Raw genomic sequence first — 19775 nt, 5'->3', positions numbered from 1 at the left:
TTGAATTTTGGCACTAAAAATGAAGAAACAAATTGGAAACAGGTTGTTTTGTATTCAGTGGGGTCCTAGCAAGTAAAAAAACACCAGTTGCAAAAATCTATATGAACCGTTCCTAAAATAACACAATTCTCCACACTATGTAATGCTTCTGATCATGACTTTGATTCAAATAGGAGTGTTTGACTTGAAGCGGCGCTGCACACACTGATCGATGTATTATATGAAAGTACCGCGAGAGCAGACGGGTCCGTATGCTTACACCTGATAACTAGGACTGGGTGTGGTGAAGCAGGGTGAGGCCGACAGAGTTCGTGGGAGGCCAGGGCCCACTGCCATCCACCGCAGTGCCAGTCCTAGACTTCTGGGGGGCCTAAGCAAAACTATGCCCAGGGGCCCCGTCAGTGGGTTCATAACCCCCCCCCCCCAACCCATTAATCTGTTCTTTCAGAGAATTTCAACCAACAACAGTGACTTGAAAAGTTCAGTAAAAACAAACAAAAAAACAAAAACAAACAATAGGTAAAATACAACAGACAAAAAGATATGCATGAAATAAACAATTTAGCCTTCTACTAATAATTGCCTACTCTACAGAAATAATCAAATGTAAAAATGAAATAAAATAAATAAAACATTGCATAGTCTTTACTGTAAGAATTAAATTTACATAGATTCTTATTAAAGTGAAGAGAAGTGAATGATTCTCTCGTTTTCTTTTGTTGTTTGATTAACATTAAATGACAGAGAGCCATAGAGTGCAGTGTAAGGTGGGTTCAGATAAGGTTCAGGGTTAGTTCCTAGTTAGTCATTCTACAAAAAGTGCATAGTATGTTCATGGGAAACAGTTGGGAAACAGGTTTTAAACTATATTGGTAACTCTCTCTAGGATTAATATTATGGGTTAAAATTAACAATCTAGGAACTAGGATTTTCCACAACTAGGAATTTCCACAAACTAGGAAATTCAATTGCTAATTATTATTTTTTTCCATAATAATCAAATCAAATCAAATCAAAAAAAAAAAACAGCCGATGTCAATATATATATATATATATATATATATATATATATGTATAATTTTACATATTTAATTATGTCCTCAACCCAATGAATGTCCAGGGGACTTTTGCTGGCCCTCGTCTGACCAACCTTAATTATTTAGCACTCACTTAGCTGGGGTTAGAAAGGTCTGTCTGTAAGATGAAGCTGAGGCTGTGCAAAAATGAAGAAATGAAACTGCATTAGGTTTGGAATCAAATCCTATGACTCCCATTAAGAATACAGAGTGGATCAATTATATTTACTACAACGATCAAAGATTAATCAATTACACAAATAAGGCTTTAAAGGGGTGAAAATCTGACTTTTTCCGTGTTTAAAGGGACACACACATAAACGGCGGGTTGTTGCTCACACCCAAAAAGGGGCAAATTTGAACAGCTCTAATAAATGATCTGTGGGGTATTAAATCTCACAGACACATTCTGGGGACATCACAGGTTATATTACATCTTGTGAAAAGGGGCATAATATGTCACCTTTAACTTCTGTGCTTGAGGAGCTGGAAGAAACTGGTGAAGACAATGCAAAAAAGAATTGCTTTAGACTTCTAATTAGCAGAAAGAGGACGTCTGTGTTTATATGTTGTAGTTTTATTCTGAATGACGTCTCTCCTGATGGTGAGTTACAAAGGCACTGATGAAAATGAAGGGTTGCAGAATGAAGTGACATCCAGTTTGATTTAGTTTTGTGTGTTCCCAGTTCCTGTGTTTATTTCTTCTTTTCCTTAGTTGAACTAGTTTCCTAGTGTGTCTGTTAATGTACCATATCAAGTGTCCACCTGCCCTTGTTAATTCACTCATTCAGTGTGTGTGTGGTATACACACTCTCCGTTCAGTTCATCGTCTGTTCTTATGTCTATTAGTATGCATCTGGTTTAGTGGTTGTTCTGTTCCTGCGTCCTGATCTCTCTCCTGTGTTTGTTCATTTGAGTTATTGAACTAGCAATAACTATCGCTGCAACTAGAGCCCGCTCAAACTCATCCTTGCCGAAACCCCCGTGACACACAGCACCCGAGGGCACTTCTCGTTCATCAACCACCGTTAGGGATCGAGGGTGCGTGGATATGAGGATACATCAATATAAACCGTAGAAATATGCGTGTATAAATCCAACACAACTGAGCAAGAGATGCATTGTTACAAATTTTCACATAACATATGGCAATATCAGTATTAAGAGTAAAACGAGAGTAAATTGCAGCTGCTTGTCTTCTGCCTGTAGACTGGCTCCTAATAAAGTCTGTTTGTAATGGAAACCCCCTCATGAGCTCATGTCCTAGCTGTCTCTTCTTGAGTCTCTGATATGTATGAAGCTTCATTAATTTCATTAGTAAAAAAGCTCAGATTCTGTAGTGTACAGTGAATCCTCAAAAGGTTTTCATGTGGCCGTTCTGTAGTAAAAAGAGTTTGCATAAGTGGTTTTAAACTGTTAAACGACCACAACACAAGTTCTGTCCGAGAATTACAACAAGATCATTTATTTAAAAAAACTAAAAACTAAAAAAAAAACTAGCACACACTACATACAATTGACATACATTCATGTTGATGAGAAGGATGTCTGCTTAAAACATAAAAAAAGAGGACAAGAGGACAAAGTATGTGTAAAAAACAAAAAAACTAAACTAAAACTACCATCATTATCAGTTAGTAAAAAGTAACACTAACAAACCAGCAAAGATTCAGAATGAGCACATGCTGAATTCAATTTGGGAAGATATTTCACGCAGAAGCCAGCAGGAGGTGCACTTGCTCCTTTCTGAGAGATGTTGGAGTTCCAGAGGCTAAACCTATGTTCACATCCGCATTGGTTTGGAGGTCTGAAGAAGCTGGATGCCATCAGGACACCGGACTTCCCATGAGCCTCTCCTGACGCAGAGAAACCAGTCTGTTCAACCACAACCTCTCTGCCTCCTCTTTATCCATGAACAACTGCAAGAGAGCGAGAGCCAGTTCAGTTCAAGTCATTTAGACTATTAAAGTGCAATGAACTTCTAAAGCACTTGCCTACTCTGTCCATCGTACAACATACACATCTGAATCATCCACCTACAGGTGAGAGAAGAAAACCTTTTTCCTCAGAAATGTAAGAATGAAAAATTATTTGTAAAATTCTAGTTTTTTTTTCTACTTTAATCTTCTTTCACAGCTGTGCAATGGATGATTCTGATTCTGAAATGCATTGTTTTTAGACAGGGATCGTTTCGAGACTGGTGTCTTCATGAGGCCGGACAACAGGACATATAAACGTGCGTCAATGCTGTTATGATTAGTCGGGAGGTTAAATGAAATTGAAGCGATGATTGAAGTACATCGAAGATCTCTTATTTCTGAACTGAAAATAATTGTATATTGGGATTAGAAATGCATAATAAATTGTGTATTATTATCATCATCCCTATCTGAGAAGTACAAGTGAATGACCCGGAGTCCTCACACATCCACATGCAGGAGAACGTCATCGAGATCGGATCTACAACCGTCCGCATGTGTGTTTGCTCCCCTTCAGAAGTGAGAAAATGTCTGGATTTGGCCACGGTCTACTGGTGTTATACATCTAAAACGCAAGTAATCCTTTTGAAACAAATCTTTCCTATTGGTTTCTAATGGATTCCAAGTCTGCTCTCTAATTGTCTCGGTCGGCTTAATATAGGACAATCACAGCTGCGATTAGATTTGGAGGAAGTGTAAATGGTATTGCATCATAAACACATCAGACAGGGTAATACACGCGGTTGATTCGGATGTCAGCATAAAGGGAGGATTTGAGTGATTCCCGCATTAGTTGTGCTTATGAGTTCCTTAAGTTTGGAAGTTCCGGATTCTTCTCCAACACTCATCACTCATTTCCTTCATCCAAAAAACACGAGAGGCATGAAATCAAATCTATGCTTGGGAAAGACTGATCACTTCCATCCCGCTGCGTGCGCATTAGAAGTGTGTGATTTACATCGGGTTAGGGTCCGCCCGTAGCACTCATTGCGGGGTCTGTGTGTGACTGGGAAACACGTGCTGAGCAGCGCTAATAGACTGAGGGTGTATGTCGCCTGGTTATCTCTTCGTAGGCGATTCTGCGACACGACAACGAGCCTCCTCTGACTCTTAACGCACCTAGCGAAGCGCAGATAACGAGTTTGAAATTACAGTAGATACAGTAAGTGGTGGTGGCTAAATGATTGAATCATTACTGGTGATCAGGGCTCTCTCGCCTTGGGCATATTGCTGCAATAGATCAGCCTGTCGAGCTCATCTGCATCCGTCACACATAACCCAGTTTGCCGAGTGAGAGAGATGGAGCGCACTTTCATAGGAAATTCTGTCTGCAAATATTACGGAGGGTGCATAAGAAGGGCCCTGTGTGGGTTGTCAAGAAGTGGAGCTTCTGAAATAGGCAATTTCTACAAGGGTGGAGGGGAATGAGTATTGGGAGAAGAGGATTATTGATTGGAGGCCTCCTGGGGAGTTTATTGTAACTTGGGATGTAAGGCCTACGACACAAATGTCTTATTTGATGTAAAAAAAAAAAAAAAAAAAAATTTTTAAAACGTTCCTATTTGCAATATGTACAAGTAGGCACACACAAGCAACACACTCTTACGTTGGGGTGAGCCAGGCTGTTGCTGTCGTTGTATGTGATGGAGATGGGCAGAACGGTGACTTCCTCTTTCATAGTCTCGGCCTCTTTCTTGATCTCTGAAGCTTCAGTCACCTGTGAATAAACGGTTATGTCTTTTACACCAACCCTGAGAAATCACACAGAGCTCTCATGTTTCCATCGTTCCAAACATTCAAAACACCTATTCTGCAAGTTGTTTAAGGGTGGGGTAGGCATTATTCTGGTTGAAACTCAATAACAATTAAAACAGGTACATATATCTTCTTTTGAAGTCTCAGGACCTAAACGTGTTCATCCAATCATTGCATTCGGTCTGTCAGCGTGTTTCATGAGGCTAGACAGACAGTCACTGAGAGCCACAAACCAACAGCAGCCTTTCACAGTTCCTCCTGAACTAAAACACTGAGCTTACGCTGTGTTCACACCACGTCCTAACAGTGATTACGAGACTGCAACCCGTGACGTTCTACCTGGAGCTGCTCAGATTTATGTGCTACTATGTCAACACTATCAACGCTGATATTAATCTGCAGCAGTCAGGTGGTGCAGATCAGTGCTCTTTACGTTCATTATTATTGTAATGTTATGTGCTTTGAGACATGAGGTAATTTGTGGCCGTTCATGAGTTTTGAAGGAGGCGTGGCTTTGGAGACGCTCTGAAGGGTGGGTGGGGTTATGCTTTCACAGCTAGCTTGCTATTGCTAGCCTCTCTGCAATTGCCTACCCTTACCTTTAATTAAAAATAAATGCTATCATATCTTTATCTTTTGAGGTACATTGTTTTTCGGTGCCAAAAATAGTCATAATTTAGACCCGTTAAACGTACAGTATGTAATCTTTTTCGCCGCTAGGGGTCGCTAACCTCTTTACAATAACAAAGGCGTAGTTTGATGATGCAACATTTGCTAAGAATTATGGATCTTGTCGTCAACGTCAAGCAGACCGATATAATAATGTTTATGGATGAGTGAATACATCGATATTTTTATCATGATTGTGATATGAAGCAGGTCGGGATTGCTAAGAGACAGCTATCAGCTCCACACGCGACGCGAGTCCTGCGGATATAATAGGAATAAGGACATTTCATTCTACCGAACTACACGCAAGTGCAGAATTACTACTCACAGGTCAGTTTATTAGACAAATTAAACTTGTGAGGTAACGCAGCGCTGTTTCACTTGGTCTAACATTACACTAGCACACTAAACTGCATTTGAATGTGTTGAAATGTATGTGTTAGTTTGTCTGTATGAGACTAGCAGTGAGCTAGATCAACATTAGAATAACATACAGATCATATTCTAACATTTTATCATTGTTGCACTATATAACATTGATTAGTTTTATGTAAATGTGCTCACCTGTTTAATAAAGTACATGCAGGAGCGGTCAAAGTCTCGGACGTGGAGCTCTCGTTTATATACTGTCTATGGGAGCTCTCGGCATCTGGAAAACACCGCGCTGATACTGATTCTCGTTTTAGTTCTCCTTTTTTATCCAAAGTCTGCTTGCCATGGTCCATAATGTTTGAACGTGCAAAGAGCGTGCAAATAGACATTGCGAACTACACAGTTGTCCACATCTGTCGCCTTGGTTACTATCAGAGGGCTCTGGTTGCTATGGCAGTATGAGCGGAAACCAGGGACAACGCGGATATGGCGCCATTGACGGCGACAAAACGAAAATAAAGAAATGGGACGTGTCTTCGAATTATATTACAAATTTCTCCCGGTTTGAAAGTTGTTGGAAACAGTCGGGATAATGTAAGTACACAACTAAAAAAAATATATAACATAGATATAGTGATTTTTGCTATTTTTAAAGCAAAAAAGTTACATATTGTGCCTTTAAAGCAGGGCTCATCAGCTGATGTCCTGGAGGGCCGGTGGCCTGCAGACTTTAGCTCCGCCCCCAGTGAAACTGTAAGTCTGAACACCATGATTAGCTTGTTTGGGGTGCATTGTTAAGGGTTAGAGCTAAAAATGAAAATTCAGATTTGTTGGTGAACCAAACAGTCTTAGTTTCTCAAAATATCTTCTTTCATGTTCCACAGAAGTAAGTCACACGTTCGGAATGACATGAGAAAATGAATTTTCATCTTTGTGTGAACAATCAGATAGATTAAAACATGCTTTATGCTGCTGTTTTCGGCATCCCCTTCAATAACGATTTGGAAGGACTGCATGATGATTCGGCAGCAACAAGGTTTTGTTCTCCCATTAGCCATTGCTGATGTTTAAATGTGGGTGGTCGAGTTAAAGATGTCAGTAAGTAGCAGACGTTAAAAGGTTTTTGCACCTTTTTCAGGTTTTAATAATGCTCATTTTGTACTGAGAAGGAAGTGAGTTCAATGAGCTATTTTATCTCAAGAGATCAAGTTAAATTTGATTGACCCATTTAAACTGGAATTAGTAGGTGCAGCTGAAAGGTTGAAGGTTTGAACCCCATAATGAGTCATTCTTGAACCAGAGTTAAGTTGAGCAAACACTTATCTGCAGGTTAGTCCAAGGGGATTGACCTTGTTCATGGATTATATCAGTATAATCATAACTCTTGCAGAAAGCATTTGTCCTTTCTGTATCCAGCACCAGATTCCTGTCTCTAACATCCAGGCCATGCTCTGTTAAGTGAGAGTATAGCTGAGAGCTCAGAGCATCCAATTACATCTAATGGAAATTACTGAAAGAATCAAATGTGTGTTATTGTGTGGCTGTGTGTATTCGTGTTCGTCCAAAGAATGTCCTCCGTTTTATTTAGATGGAGCTTTTATTGCTCCATCTCCAGAGCTGTTTGTACATCATTCAGAAAGGATAAAAAAAAAAGCATGCAGGTAAAGTAATGTTAAGTGCTGGTCTAGCATCAGTTCAGTGAATCTCAGTGGAGCACTGAAGTCTGCACAGACAGATCTGAGATCAGCTCGGGAGAGCCACCTGGCCCTTCTGGGCTGTAATCTATCATACGGGCTCATTTCAACTGTCACCTTTTGTCTCAGACCACAGAGATCTGTGAGCATTTGTTAGTAATCTAATTTGAGCGGTGAACGTGAATGCTGGCGGGACCAGATTCAGTAAAGCTGTCTGTGGAGAGAGGGAACGAGGCCCGGCGCGGCCCACCAACGGGCACATGCTTTTCAGGAGCCCGAGCTCAAGTGGACAGAGCAAACGGAATTTAATGGGAATCATTTCATCTGCAGACAAACGCTACATAACTCGGCGAAAGGAAATCAAATAAAAGAATATATAGATATGAGACGGAAGGCAAAAAGAATAGGGAGGGAGAGAGCGAGAGATGTACCTTGGTGGCGTCCCGAGATGATTTGAAAGCCTGAGGAACAAAGGAGTCATCCTCAATGGCCTCGATATCCTTTATCCTCCTCACCTGCTCCGCGAGAGATAATTCCTCTAGAAGAACAGAAAACAGAGCGGTGAGTGGACAGGCGAGAGGTCAGCTGGGCAGGTCAACTGGTCACAGACCACAGAAACTGAAAAACATCAGGCTGATGGGTTCGTCTCGATCTGCTGGATATACTGTATGTTTGTTCATGACACGTAAAAACAATGGTGGTGTCCTGATCCCATTGCCCAGGTTCAGTATGTCAGTACCACCAGACTCCAGCAAAAGAACAGCACACTACGTCTAAACAAGGAAGAGCACACAAAATGGAGGAGAAAAGAGAATATTGGGGAAAAAAAGCAGATCGTGAGAGAAAGAAACCGAAAGGAAAGCTTGTAAAAAATGGTGTTGGTTTGACAAAGCATATGTTGTGTTAAGTTGCCACAACTCAAATCCCCAAAACACAACAGAACATTAAACATTAGCATTATTTCCGCCTTTATTTATCTTTTGCAAAAACCACAAAATAACACTTCATTTCAACCTTTATTCTCCTTATACAGTCTGACAAAAAGCATGCTGGGAACTAGAAATCTGCTGCAACTCATTCAGTTTAAAATAATTGTTCAACTTTTTCCTATTAAGTACAATGAACTGTTGATATTAGAGTGAAAGTAATTCATTTAACCCTAAAACTGGCAATGTGATCTGGGTGTAACATAGTTTTTGTCGTCTTTTTTGGGGCGTAAGAATGATTTTTTTCATCAAATCCTTTTAATCATTTATCACAGCCTGGTCTGTCTTGAGTATGCTGGTCACATGATTTGTTTAAAAAAAATAGTGTGATTAAATTAGTCAGCCTAAATACTAAATCCAACATGGCTGCCAGCGGTGCAGGACATTCAGATTTTGAGATAAGTAAATATATATTAAACTTACTTTTCTTTTGAAAAAATAATACTAACACTGCTAACATTAATTATGAACATTGTCTTGAGGTGCTGGAAAAGAACATTTATAAAAATGTGGTTCATGCTGTTATTTAGCACGTTTTGAAATGTATGTTACACCTGAGTCACATTGCCACTTTTGGGTATAAAAAAGGGATTAACTTTGTATTCATTTTTGTAACAATCTTTGTATTCTGAGGGAATTTTTTTTTTTACAAATGATAAAATGTACAGGTTAAACTGATACAGCCTGTCTGCCTTGAGTATGCTGGTCACATGATTTGCTTCAAGTTATCTGTGATCAATTAGTCAGCCTGACCTAAATCCAACATTTTTTACCATTTTACCAATTTTATTTTTACGATTTTTATGGTAACGCAAGGTCCGATTTCAAAACGGTTTTCACAGGCGGAATCTTGAGTTTGTAAGCTTTCCAATGATATATAATACGTCAACATTATATGAGTTGAAGTATAGGATATAATTGTTTTAAACATGCAATGGCAGTTACAGTTATAGATTTGGTCCTTTTTTTATACCCTAAACAGGCAATGTGATCTGGGACTCGCAGCTCATAACATCCAAAATACGTAACATTTTTCAAAAATTCTTTTTGATATGATTTACTTAAGTCCAGATGATATAAAAAAAATGACATGAAATTATTTGTTGCTTATCATTTTCTACTCTTGCCTGTTTAAGGGTTAATTTGATTAATTTCAGGGTGAAACCAAGACGGATGTATGAACGGAACTGATCACAGATCAGTGAAAACAGATGAGTTAGGAAACAGCCTGAAAGCTCTGGGAGTTAAGAGTCAGAAATGTAGCTCTCAGAAGACGCGGATCTATAATAAATAACGTAAAGGTTCTCCACCCAAACACAGCTTGTGGGTCCGAAGACTCCCTGTACAGTCAGTCAGGTTATTTGTTTCGAGTAAAGAATATCTCCTGCTTATTGAAATTGAAAGCGGGTGATGTTCATATTCATTACAGCATTGAAGCGACATCAGACCAGCTGACGGACGACGCACTGCAACATATGTAGGGATCCTGCAAATGTCAAAGTTTTGATTCTGAATACATTAATTTTACATTAATACAATAATTTGTGCTTTGTAAGCTATGCACACAGAACCTTATTCACCTTGTATAGTGATGAATTGTTTTCATAAAAATCATTAACATCACAAAATAATTAAATAACCACTGTGTCTTCATGCACGAGGTTCAACGTTTTTTAACTTTAAATGGTCTAAAATTGGTTTGTAAACTTAACTTAATCCAACAATAAACTGAACATAACATATTATTTCTATGTGAACTGACTAGTAAAAATCCAACAAGTGGATGCTGGTCAATGAGAAGTCATCAGAAAATAAAAAGTCATGCTTAAAAAACATAAAAAAAAAAACAGCCATATGGTCTAGAAGACGTAGAGCTGGTCTTTCCGAGCAAAATAATGCATGGCAAACAGACCCGAATATTAATGAATTATAGTATCACAGGCTCTTATTGTGGTTGGTATTTGATGTATATTGTATTCAAATCAAGTTCTACTAACATTTACATTAAGAGATACATATGCCAATGCTTAATATTCCCTGCATAATTACAACAGAACTATATTTATGTTATGTCGGTCTGATACACAGCACACACTCGCTGCTGGTCAAGCTCTTGGCTGTCAGTCGCTGACGCCCTCTGGTGGTTGGGAGTGCTGATATGAACTAAAGACCTGCCGGGACTTTGTTTGGAATTATTTCCATGAATAGACAAACGTAACTAGCTAAATTGTGTCTAAAACTTAAGCTACTCCATATTAACTTCTTGTTTCTTGACCTGTTGTATTAAAGCAATATAAAACTGGAAATCATGCTGTGTCAGACTGATTATAAACTGAGATTGCTGATAGTCAGAACATCAGAAGTGCTCTTGTTGGTTGTTTGTGTGATTTTGCACAATTAAGACATTTCTAAATCATAAAACACAATGTACTACTGATACTCAAATTCACCAACAATTTAATCTCTCTCCACTCATATGCATGAAAATGCTCATAAACAAACACTATTAGGCAGAAAGAACGCTCTGGCGCACAAACACACACACACACAGAGAGAGAGAGCGAGAGAGAGAGAGAGAGAGAGAGAGCGAGAGAGAGAGATCCCTGTGCTAATGAGAGGAATTAATTTAATCCATTAACTGCCAGGGAGCGACTGTCACAACACATCTTCTCGCTCTGCTCGTTTAATGAATAAATGAATATTTGCTCTGGTTTTCTCTCTGTTAGCAGAAACACTCGTTCGTTCGTTCGTTCGCTCGCTCTCTCTCACACACACACACACACACACACACACACACACACACACACACACACACACACACACACACACAGCTTCTAGTGTTTGTCTTATAATACGGCTTATGAACATAACTTAAACACTGTAGCACTGTCATTCTTTCTCGGCAAACAGTTTGAAAATGTCGACAGAGAAAACTAAAATACTTATTCTAATGAATATCAAGCTTCTCATTCGAGTAACATACTTATAGACATAGTTCTAACTTCTGATGCCACAACACAAACATATGCTCTGAGAAACAAACTTGCAGTAAAATGAGCCCAAACTATTTACTGGTTCACTTACAGTACATACATTGTGAAAACACACACTTGGTAATAAAGAAACATACTTGAGCATAAGGCAAAACAGAGGTGCAATATCCTCGAGAAGTCTACAGCCTGTCCTGAAGACGACAGCAGTCCACTGGCTCTCAATCACACACTTATTACCCCTCCTGTGTGTGTGTGTACTGAACATCTTAATGACTGATACATAGACACAAACACACAAGCCCACCCAGATATATCAGTGACAACCTATCCTTGGCCCGGAATTCCATTAATGCCTCATACTTTTTGACAAACACATTATTGGTAGATAAAATGACTTCCATATGCTGTTTGTCAGATGTCAGTGAGGAAAGATATGTATTTCATAGGAAAATCAAAAATAATGGACTTTGAGAGAGGGGCCCGTACCGAGCGGAGAGCAGAAAATCGATAGCGCTGTCGGAGAGACATCTCTGCCAGACACGATCAGCACAAGGCCAGGTCAAAGTTGACATTTAATATTGACACATTATCCACAAAATTAATTTAGAGTCCATTGTCGCTGCATTACGCAAGCCTTATAGCAGTCTTAACCACAGAAAAAGAGAGATGACATGTGATTTTGTTATATTGAAGTATGTTTTTCCCCCCATCCTTGTTGCCCTAAAGGCCTAAACGGATTCAGTTGATGATTGGTTGGGCTGGTGTTGTTGTTTTTATAACCTGAATGCATGTAGATTTGGATGAGAAGATGTGAATAAATTGAAAACAAGCCAAGGTTTGTAAAACAACTGACACCAGCAAAATATCCAGCATGATTAAATGCCCATAATAGCTGTTTCTCCACTTCCGAATCAAAGAAATGATCCTCTTCAGAAGGCAGGACTGCTCGCTGTGCCTGTGGCGGCAGAAGACCACAAGAGGGCGATGTTCAACAACTCAAGGTCCTGCAGGAGAGCGTTCATCAAGGATACCAGAGGAAAGTTGAACGCAGAACTCACCGAGCCCCATTAATTCCCATAATTGAATGCCTTACTTCCACGAGCGAAATTACAACAGCTCTCATCACTGATGGAATAATTAAAGCAGAAACTGCCCATCATCAGGTGGACGGTCTCAAACGGCCACAGATTCAAAGGTGCTTTTGAATGTCACGAACAAGGAAAACAAGGCCTAATGATGGCACTGCACTGATTGAGAATGAAAAGTCCATAGAGACGAGTGCGAGAGCGCTTGCAATAAAATAAAACACACACAATATCTATATATGTAAAAACCTGAGGAGCTCTCACAAGCACAGCTGTGTTTATGTGTTTGCTAGAAATATTCAAGCTCAGCCAAAACATTGCTCACAACTAACTTTTTTACAACAAAAATGAACCATCACTGAACTTACTTAAGCTGGACTGTGACGCTACTTTCTTCTAGACCTGCTGTACAGCAGAAACAAAGTTTGTTGAATTATTATCACTGTAAAGCTGCTTTGAAATAATCTGTAATGTAAAAAGCACAAGGTGACTTGACTTGACGACAATATTCAAAAGGTCCATGATTTTCCAGTCGTTTGTATAATACAAATAATTTTTATTTGTATATCCCATTTATAATTTTGACTCACAATTTCTACCCAATACAATATTTTGGAGAATGGTGTCGTTTTAAAACGCCCATGGAGTTTTATTATAAAATTGTATTAATTTACATGACCAAAAAAAAAGTAGTAGTAAATATTGACGACCCCCAACCGAACCCAGCCGCCAAGTTGAGAACCACTGATATAAATCAACACAGATCACATAAAATAAATGAATTTACATCCAGTATACATACACGTTTCCATCAATGTGCACTTACGAACACGTAAAAAAGTTGAACTAACCGTTAAACACACAGACATTCCCTCTATGGTAATCCGGCCCCCCTCTCAGCATCAGGATAAGATATGTAATTCAATACTCAATTTAGCCTCGTCTCTGTGGATAGATTTATTTATTTATTTTTGGCCCGGCTAATTGATAGAAATTAAGCCATTAATCAAGCCACTAGCCATCATTCAGGCCAAAGAAGATGAATACAAACTTTCATAATAACCACCTTCCCCATTTTAGACCTCATTAGCATTAATTTTTAATGCAATTATGCTATTCTTTTACGCTGAGCTCATAAATTACGACTCTTTTGTTGCCGACTGGCCTTGTAAAAGCCGGGCTAATGCTTTGTAGTCTGATCTTTAAGGCAATTACTGGCTTCTTCAGTCTTTTATCTCCCTGCATTTCCAATAACCTTCCATCTAATGATTTATCTGGGCAAACCCCTGACACGCATCCGACTCGCCCCTCTTCCATTAACACTGTCTTTATTTATCTGGGAAGATCTGGTGTCTAAATAAAGATCCTCTCTCGACGAAATGCTGCTTGACTTTGTGTGAGTGCTGCCGAAAATGTGGTTTCGTTCAAGCCTTTGTGATTTGCATCGTACGCACAAAAGAAACCTAGATGAAAGGTCATTGCGCTAACTTAATCACAGTGTGTGACAGCAAAATCTTCCATTAAAGCAAAATCTTCCATTAATTCCATTTAAATAATCATGTCAGTGAGATATGCTCATTCAAAGAGTCAACGTTACACCTCGTTCAAGCTACAAAACCACCACCCAAAAGATAGAGAGATTTCCATATGCAAAGCTATTGAAGGCTTTTGGGTGAGAAACGTGTCTGGCTGCTGGTCAAGTAATAGTTTTTGACTGCATTGACCGGCAAAGCTGATGCGAACACTGAAAATGCATCAAGTGCGTAATGAGCAGCTATTAGGAGCATTGATTTGCTGATTTCAATTGATAGTTCCCCGAACAAAGTGGCATGTCAATATTTGCTAACTAACTAATACCCTCTCGGCTCTCGGCCTTGACAAATGAGATCTCAATGAACAAAGAGAGTTCGCAATCATGGCCAATGTCTCCTCCTAGTAACATGCACTCAATCCGTGTTCGGAGCAGATCGCACTCCACAAACGGGCCAAATAAAAAGGTTCGCGAGCGATATGATATGCGTCTCACTTGATGTGGGTCATCTAAGTGAATTCTCTCTCGCTGATGTTGGCTGATGCCAGATGCCGCTAATGTCCCCAAGGGTCTAAAGCAGTGAGAGACGGAGAGAAGTATGCTCTGCAATCCAATGGGTTTAGCTGTAGGACAGAGGATTTCCTCAGGAATAGTCTCTCTAATAGATGTATGTATGATCGGCTCACAAGGGAAGAACCTATAGTCCCATAATGACGCTTCAAACTAAACACATCAGACTGCAATGATACTGAAAAGCTAGCAACCAAATTCTTCAGAAACTTTGATAATGATCCTACACGACGTTTCTTTCTTTTCCTATCTTTCCTGCTGAAACAGCAGCAGTTTCAGCATATAGTTTTGCATTAAATACATGGGAGAAGTCATTACAGCATCTGAAACATTATTGGTTTGTGGAGGTTTTATCAATATCACTGATGGCTGATGCTTCCAGCACTTAAATTCGAGATGTATTTGATGTTTAATGCCTAATTTAAAGTTAAATCATTAAATCCCCATTACTCATCAAATAATTTAGCAATTTCCTTGTAAAACTGCACTATTATACCTGTGGATCAGTTCTGTACAACACCTCATGTTACATGGATGCATGAGGAAGCAGTGAAATATCGACAGTGCAAAAGAAAAAAAATAAATATATATGATCAATATGTGTTCAAATAGTGTTTAAAGCATTTTCACAAACTCTAAATGTGGCATGAATGGCATAATACAGATGAAAGTTCATATGATTGGCTCATTATTCAGTTGATTTGATAATTCCTGCATATCACGTTTGCTTCATTGTATTTGACTGTGATAATGCAGATCTGCTTGAATGGCTGAAACTGGTGAAACAACTCGGATATCATCACATTCAATCACATACAAACCAAACCCTGACTTGAAATGATGATCTGTGAGTGAGCTGGGTTTTGTTTAAGGTTAAGGTGTTTTAGAAAGTGTTAAAGTCCCCCTGTAGTCAACCAGTTTATCCCTTAAAACTCATCTCTGATCACCAATATGACACATATATATATATATATATATTTTTTTTTCATGCCTTAAAATAGCTTGAATGTAACTCTACACCTTTGCCTCATTTAGTATAAGTGGTTCTATGAATATGCAAATGAGCCCCGCCTCCACTCACTCACTCAGCTCAGAGATCCACTGGTTGACGATCACACGTTGATCTGATTGGTTACAAGGTCGTTTGTGACGTCAGAAACACCAGCGATTTCAAGACTGTCTTTGGTTCACTGCAGTTTTAAGGAGAAAATACTCCGCAATGATGTCAACTTATGAATTTACACATGCTTTGTCTTAAAGCACATTAAAAACCCCACATAGACACATAAACAACATTAAAACTGAACTCACGTCAGAGGCCCACACAGAAGAAAATGAATAGTTGAATAAAGTCGTTATTTTAGTGTTTTTTTTGCACACAAAAAGTATTCTCGTCGCTTGATAAACTTAAGGTTGAGCCACTGTAGTCACTTGGACTATTTTAACAATGTCTTTACTAACTTTTCTGGGATGGCAGATATCGAAAATATCAAAAATATCTTAATTTGTGTTACGAAGATGAACGAAAGTTTTGCGGGGTTCAAACAACATGAGGGTGAGTAATTACTGACAGAATTTACATTTTTGGGTGAACTAACCCTTTAAACATTAGTTACTGCTAAAACAGATGTATTGTATCCATGATTCATAATCATGCTTTGGTATAACAGTTCATGTCAATGCAAATACAAATGCACAATGGAAAACAACATCTAATAATGTCAAAACTGACCCATAACACATACTTTGTGTGTGTGTGTGTGTGTGTGTGTGTGTGTGTGTGTGTGTGTGTGTGTGAGTGAGAGAGAGAGAGAGAGAGAGAGAGAGAGAGAGAGAGAGAGAGAGAGAGAGAGAGAGAGAGAGAGAGAGAGAGAGAGAGAGAGAGAGAGAGAGAGAGAGAGAGAGAGAGAGAGAGAGAGACAAACAAATGTCACTTTAACATGAACAACAAGATGAAAGAGAATGAAGGACCCTGGAAGGCACATAAACTGCAGCACTGGGAGGTTTTGCTGGTCAGCAGCTCTGTCACAAACATCTCTATAATGAAGGAAACACCCAGCTGGCTAATTACGTAATTGGAGCTAGCCTTTAAAACACAAATGATGTAATCAGACATAAAACAGCAAGATTTGCAGACTAAGAGCCTCTCCATTCACGAGACCGAAGCTTTACGTCAAGGCTGTAACTCTCGTTTACTCTTATCAGCGAGACAAACAAATCAGATCACAGATATTTATGATCAGCATTACTTCACAGAGCTGAAGTGTAACTCATGTAATTGACTGCAGAGAAGGTCACGGCCACAATGCGAGCGGACTCATTTGGCTAATTAACAACAGTGCCCCGGTGACCTCTGTCTTGGGCAAATAACCCACGAGGATTTTACAACCTTGCACTCTGCTTTATTAAGAGGACATTACAAAAGTCTGATTTCACTGTTTCTGAGAGTTGAATAGAACAAAACATACAGCAACCGTCGATTCCTCTGTTAATAAGGCATAAAAAAATAACTAATCAATCACACAGGTTTCTGTAATTTATCGCACCTATCATTAAAACTTGTAATCACATTCTCCAACTTAATGTGAAAACCTTTATCATTTAAATATTTGTTTAATGCCATCTTTTAACTTACTGTGAATGAAGGCAAGCGTCCGATATTGATGCCTCTATTAAATTGATTTTTCAGCATAAGTGAAAGACTTAAATGCCTAAACAGCAAGTTATATGGTTTTATTTATCATTTATTAACAAGAACATAAATATTATAATTGGAGAAAGTAGATCACTTAAAAAAAAAAAAAAAAAAAAAAAAAGAATCACATAAATGTATTATTATAATAAATGTTACATTTACCATTGCCTTTTATATAGTGTGTTTGGTGATGTTTCTTTCTCTGTAGACCGTAAAAAAATAAAAAAATAAAAAGGTGGACGACGTGTCTCCACTTCTCTCAAATGTAGAAAAATGAAGACAAAATATCCCAGTAATGGTCGTTGCCGGTGTCATGACAAATCAGGTCCTTCCGGGAAATCGGACCTCCATCAACTATCAGCTAATGATAATACTAACTACATAAAAACAATAATAATATGAAATAATAATAAAAAACTAAATAAAATTAATAATAATAATAGCCTATTAAGTGAATAATTGAACATTACATTGTTCTTTTTACACTTAAATTGCAATATAGCCTAGGTTAAGTGCAACTGCATGTATAAACTAAGCTATCAGGCTAATCTGAATCGGTATGCTATGCTAGTACATAAGCTAACTAATACAGACATTAATGGTAATTATACCATGGTTAAAACATCTTTTATCATAACATGTTTTTGTAGGAATTGTAATCAGGCGCAAAAGAGAGTACCTATTAAAAGTAATTTGAGCCAATGGGATCGCTTGGGGGTCCTAACGGAGACCCGATTTTAGGGAGGACCCAATTTGTCCCCGCACTGTTCCCGAGCCTGAGTCTGCGCAGTTGTGATCCTGATGTGGAGCCGTGTGGCATCACTCCCGCTCCCGCAGACTCATGACGTTACACCCCGTTTCCATCAAATAACTAACTAAAACCAAACTAACTGGTAAAAATGAAGACTTCAACATACGTCAGCGTGATAAAATGACCAAAAACATCTTCAGGAAAAAAGAGTAATTGGACTTAGTAGTATGGCTCGCGTCCCATTCGATTACATGGAGAGGGCGAAGTTTATGACCTATACTGCAGCCAGACCCCAGGGGGCGATCGAAAGGCTTTGGCTTCACTTTTCAGGACGTGTGCGACACACATGGTCAGTTCTCTGTCAGCTCATCCCCAGTCTGGTGAGTGGATCACAGATAGCATGATTAAATACTGTAACGCTAGCTAAAGGATGTTGGGGGGGGGGGGGGGTTGGTCACGTTGATTCATGGACCTCTGACAACTGGTGGCCTGACCGACCACAGACTGACCCATCAGGCTCTGCTCCTGGTGTGTGTCTGAGACCACCAGTCCTGACTTGATGAGGTGCAAATGACCCAACCACACACATGCAACTCTCAACACTCGACCCTGAGGATTTCCTCTCGTTCCCACAACATAAACACATACACACTTTCTCACATTACACACTCAAACACACCTTCTCACGTATCAGCATATGCCAATCTGAGAGTTTCTTCATGAACACGGCTGCCACACTGTATGCGTTATGGGGGTTTGGTCGGGCCACCCGGTCCTGACACCCTAAAAAACAGCCTCCCGAAAGAGCATGTAGAACACAAGCACACAGACAGCTGTTAATAGAGCTACGAAACCTCTGCGAGCACAGAGGGTTTCACATGTCAAACTGTGTGACCGTATAGTGTAATGCAACGCTAGAAATAAGCAGATTAATCCTTTGTTTAGCTCCACTTCCCTTGGCTACCACTCTTACTCAGCAGATCAACAGCGCAGGCAAAAACTGATCAGAGAAAATGAAGGATTATTATTCTCACATGATTGAAGCAATAATGTAATTTCACATTGAACAGAATTGTTCCAGATTTTTTTTTTTACTTATTTATTAATTTTTATTTATTTATTTATTTAGTTTTATATGTAGTCTTTATTTGAGGGGACAGTAAAGGAGAGACAGGAGGTGATTGGGATTGGGAAAGGACCACAAGTTGGGACTTAAACTTGTGTCGTCGAAATGCTGTTGTGCTATATGACGGCCACAAGGACATGGCAATATTACTTCATTAACTAACATGCTTTATTAACATTAACTTTAACATCAATGTAGGTGTTCTCAATGATGCTATGCATGTTAATTTGAGAACGAGGTTGCTAATTTACAGTAGGATTGGTCAGTAGTGTTGTTAATAACGCGGGGTTTAGAGAAGTGTCAAAAACTAAAAATTTGCATATTATAGAGCACAACACCAATTACAGGGGAGGAATGGATGTCAATCATCTATTAACTGAATCACGCACAGGAAAAGGCATGTGTGTTTGGAGAAATGGTCCAGCTGTAGACACTGGTCAATAATATGTCTAAATATTAGAGTCAATACAGGTGAATGAAGGGTAGGATTTTA

General features: G+C 39.0%; 1 protein-coding gene across 2 annotated transcripts in view; it reads right to left on the bottom strand.

Moving 5' to 3' along the window:
- Nucleotides 1–2516: 2516 nt before the first annotated feature.
- rsrc1 (arginine/serine-rich coiled-coil 1) overlaps nt 2517–19775 on the bottom strand; it is a 148626-nt gene continuing 131367 nt past the window's right edge. For both annotated transcript variants that reach the window (XM_084419804.1, XM_084419805.1), the window contains exons 8-10: nt 7977–8083; nt 4662–4772; nt 2517–2995 (exon numbers count right to left, since the gene is read on the bottom strand). In XM_084419804.1, coding sequence (XP_084275930.1) covers nt 2903–2995; nt 4662–4772; nt 7977–8083 — 311 coding nt within the window. In that variant the 3' untranslated portion in view covers nt 2517–2902. The remainder of the gene's footprint in view (nt 2996–4661; nt 4773–7976; nt 8084–19775) is intronic.

Source organism: Rutilus rutilus, assembly GCF_951802725.1.
Source record: "Rutilus rutilus genome assembly, chromosome: 9".
Lineage (NCBI taxonomy): Eukaryota > Metazoa > Chordata > Actinopteri > Cypriniformes > Leuciscidae > Rutilus > Rutilus rutilus.
This window is presented reverse-complemented; position numbering and strand designations above follow the sequence as displayed.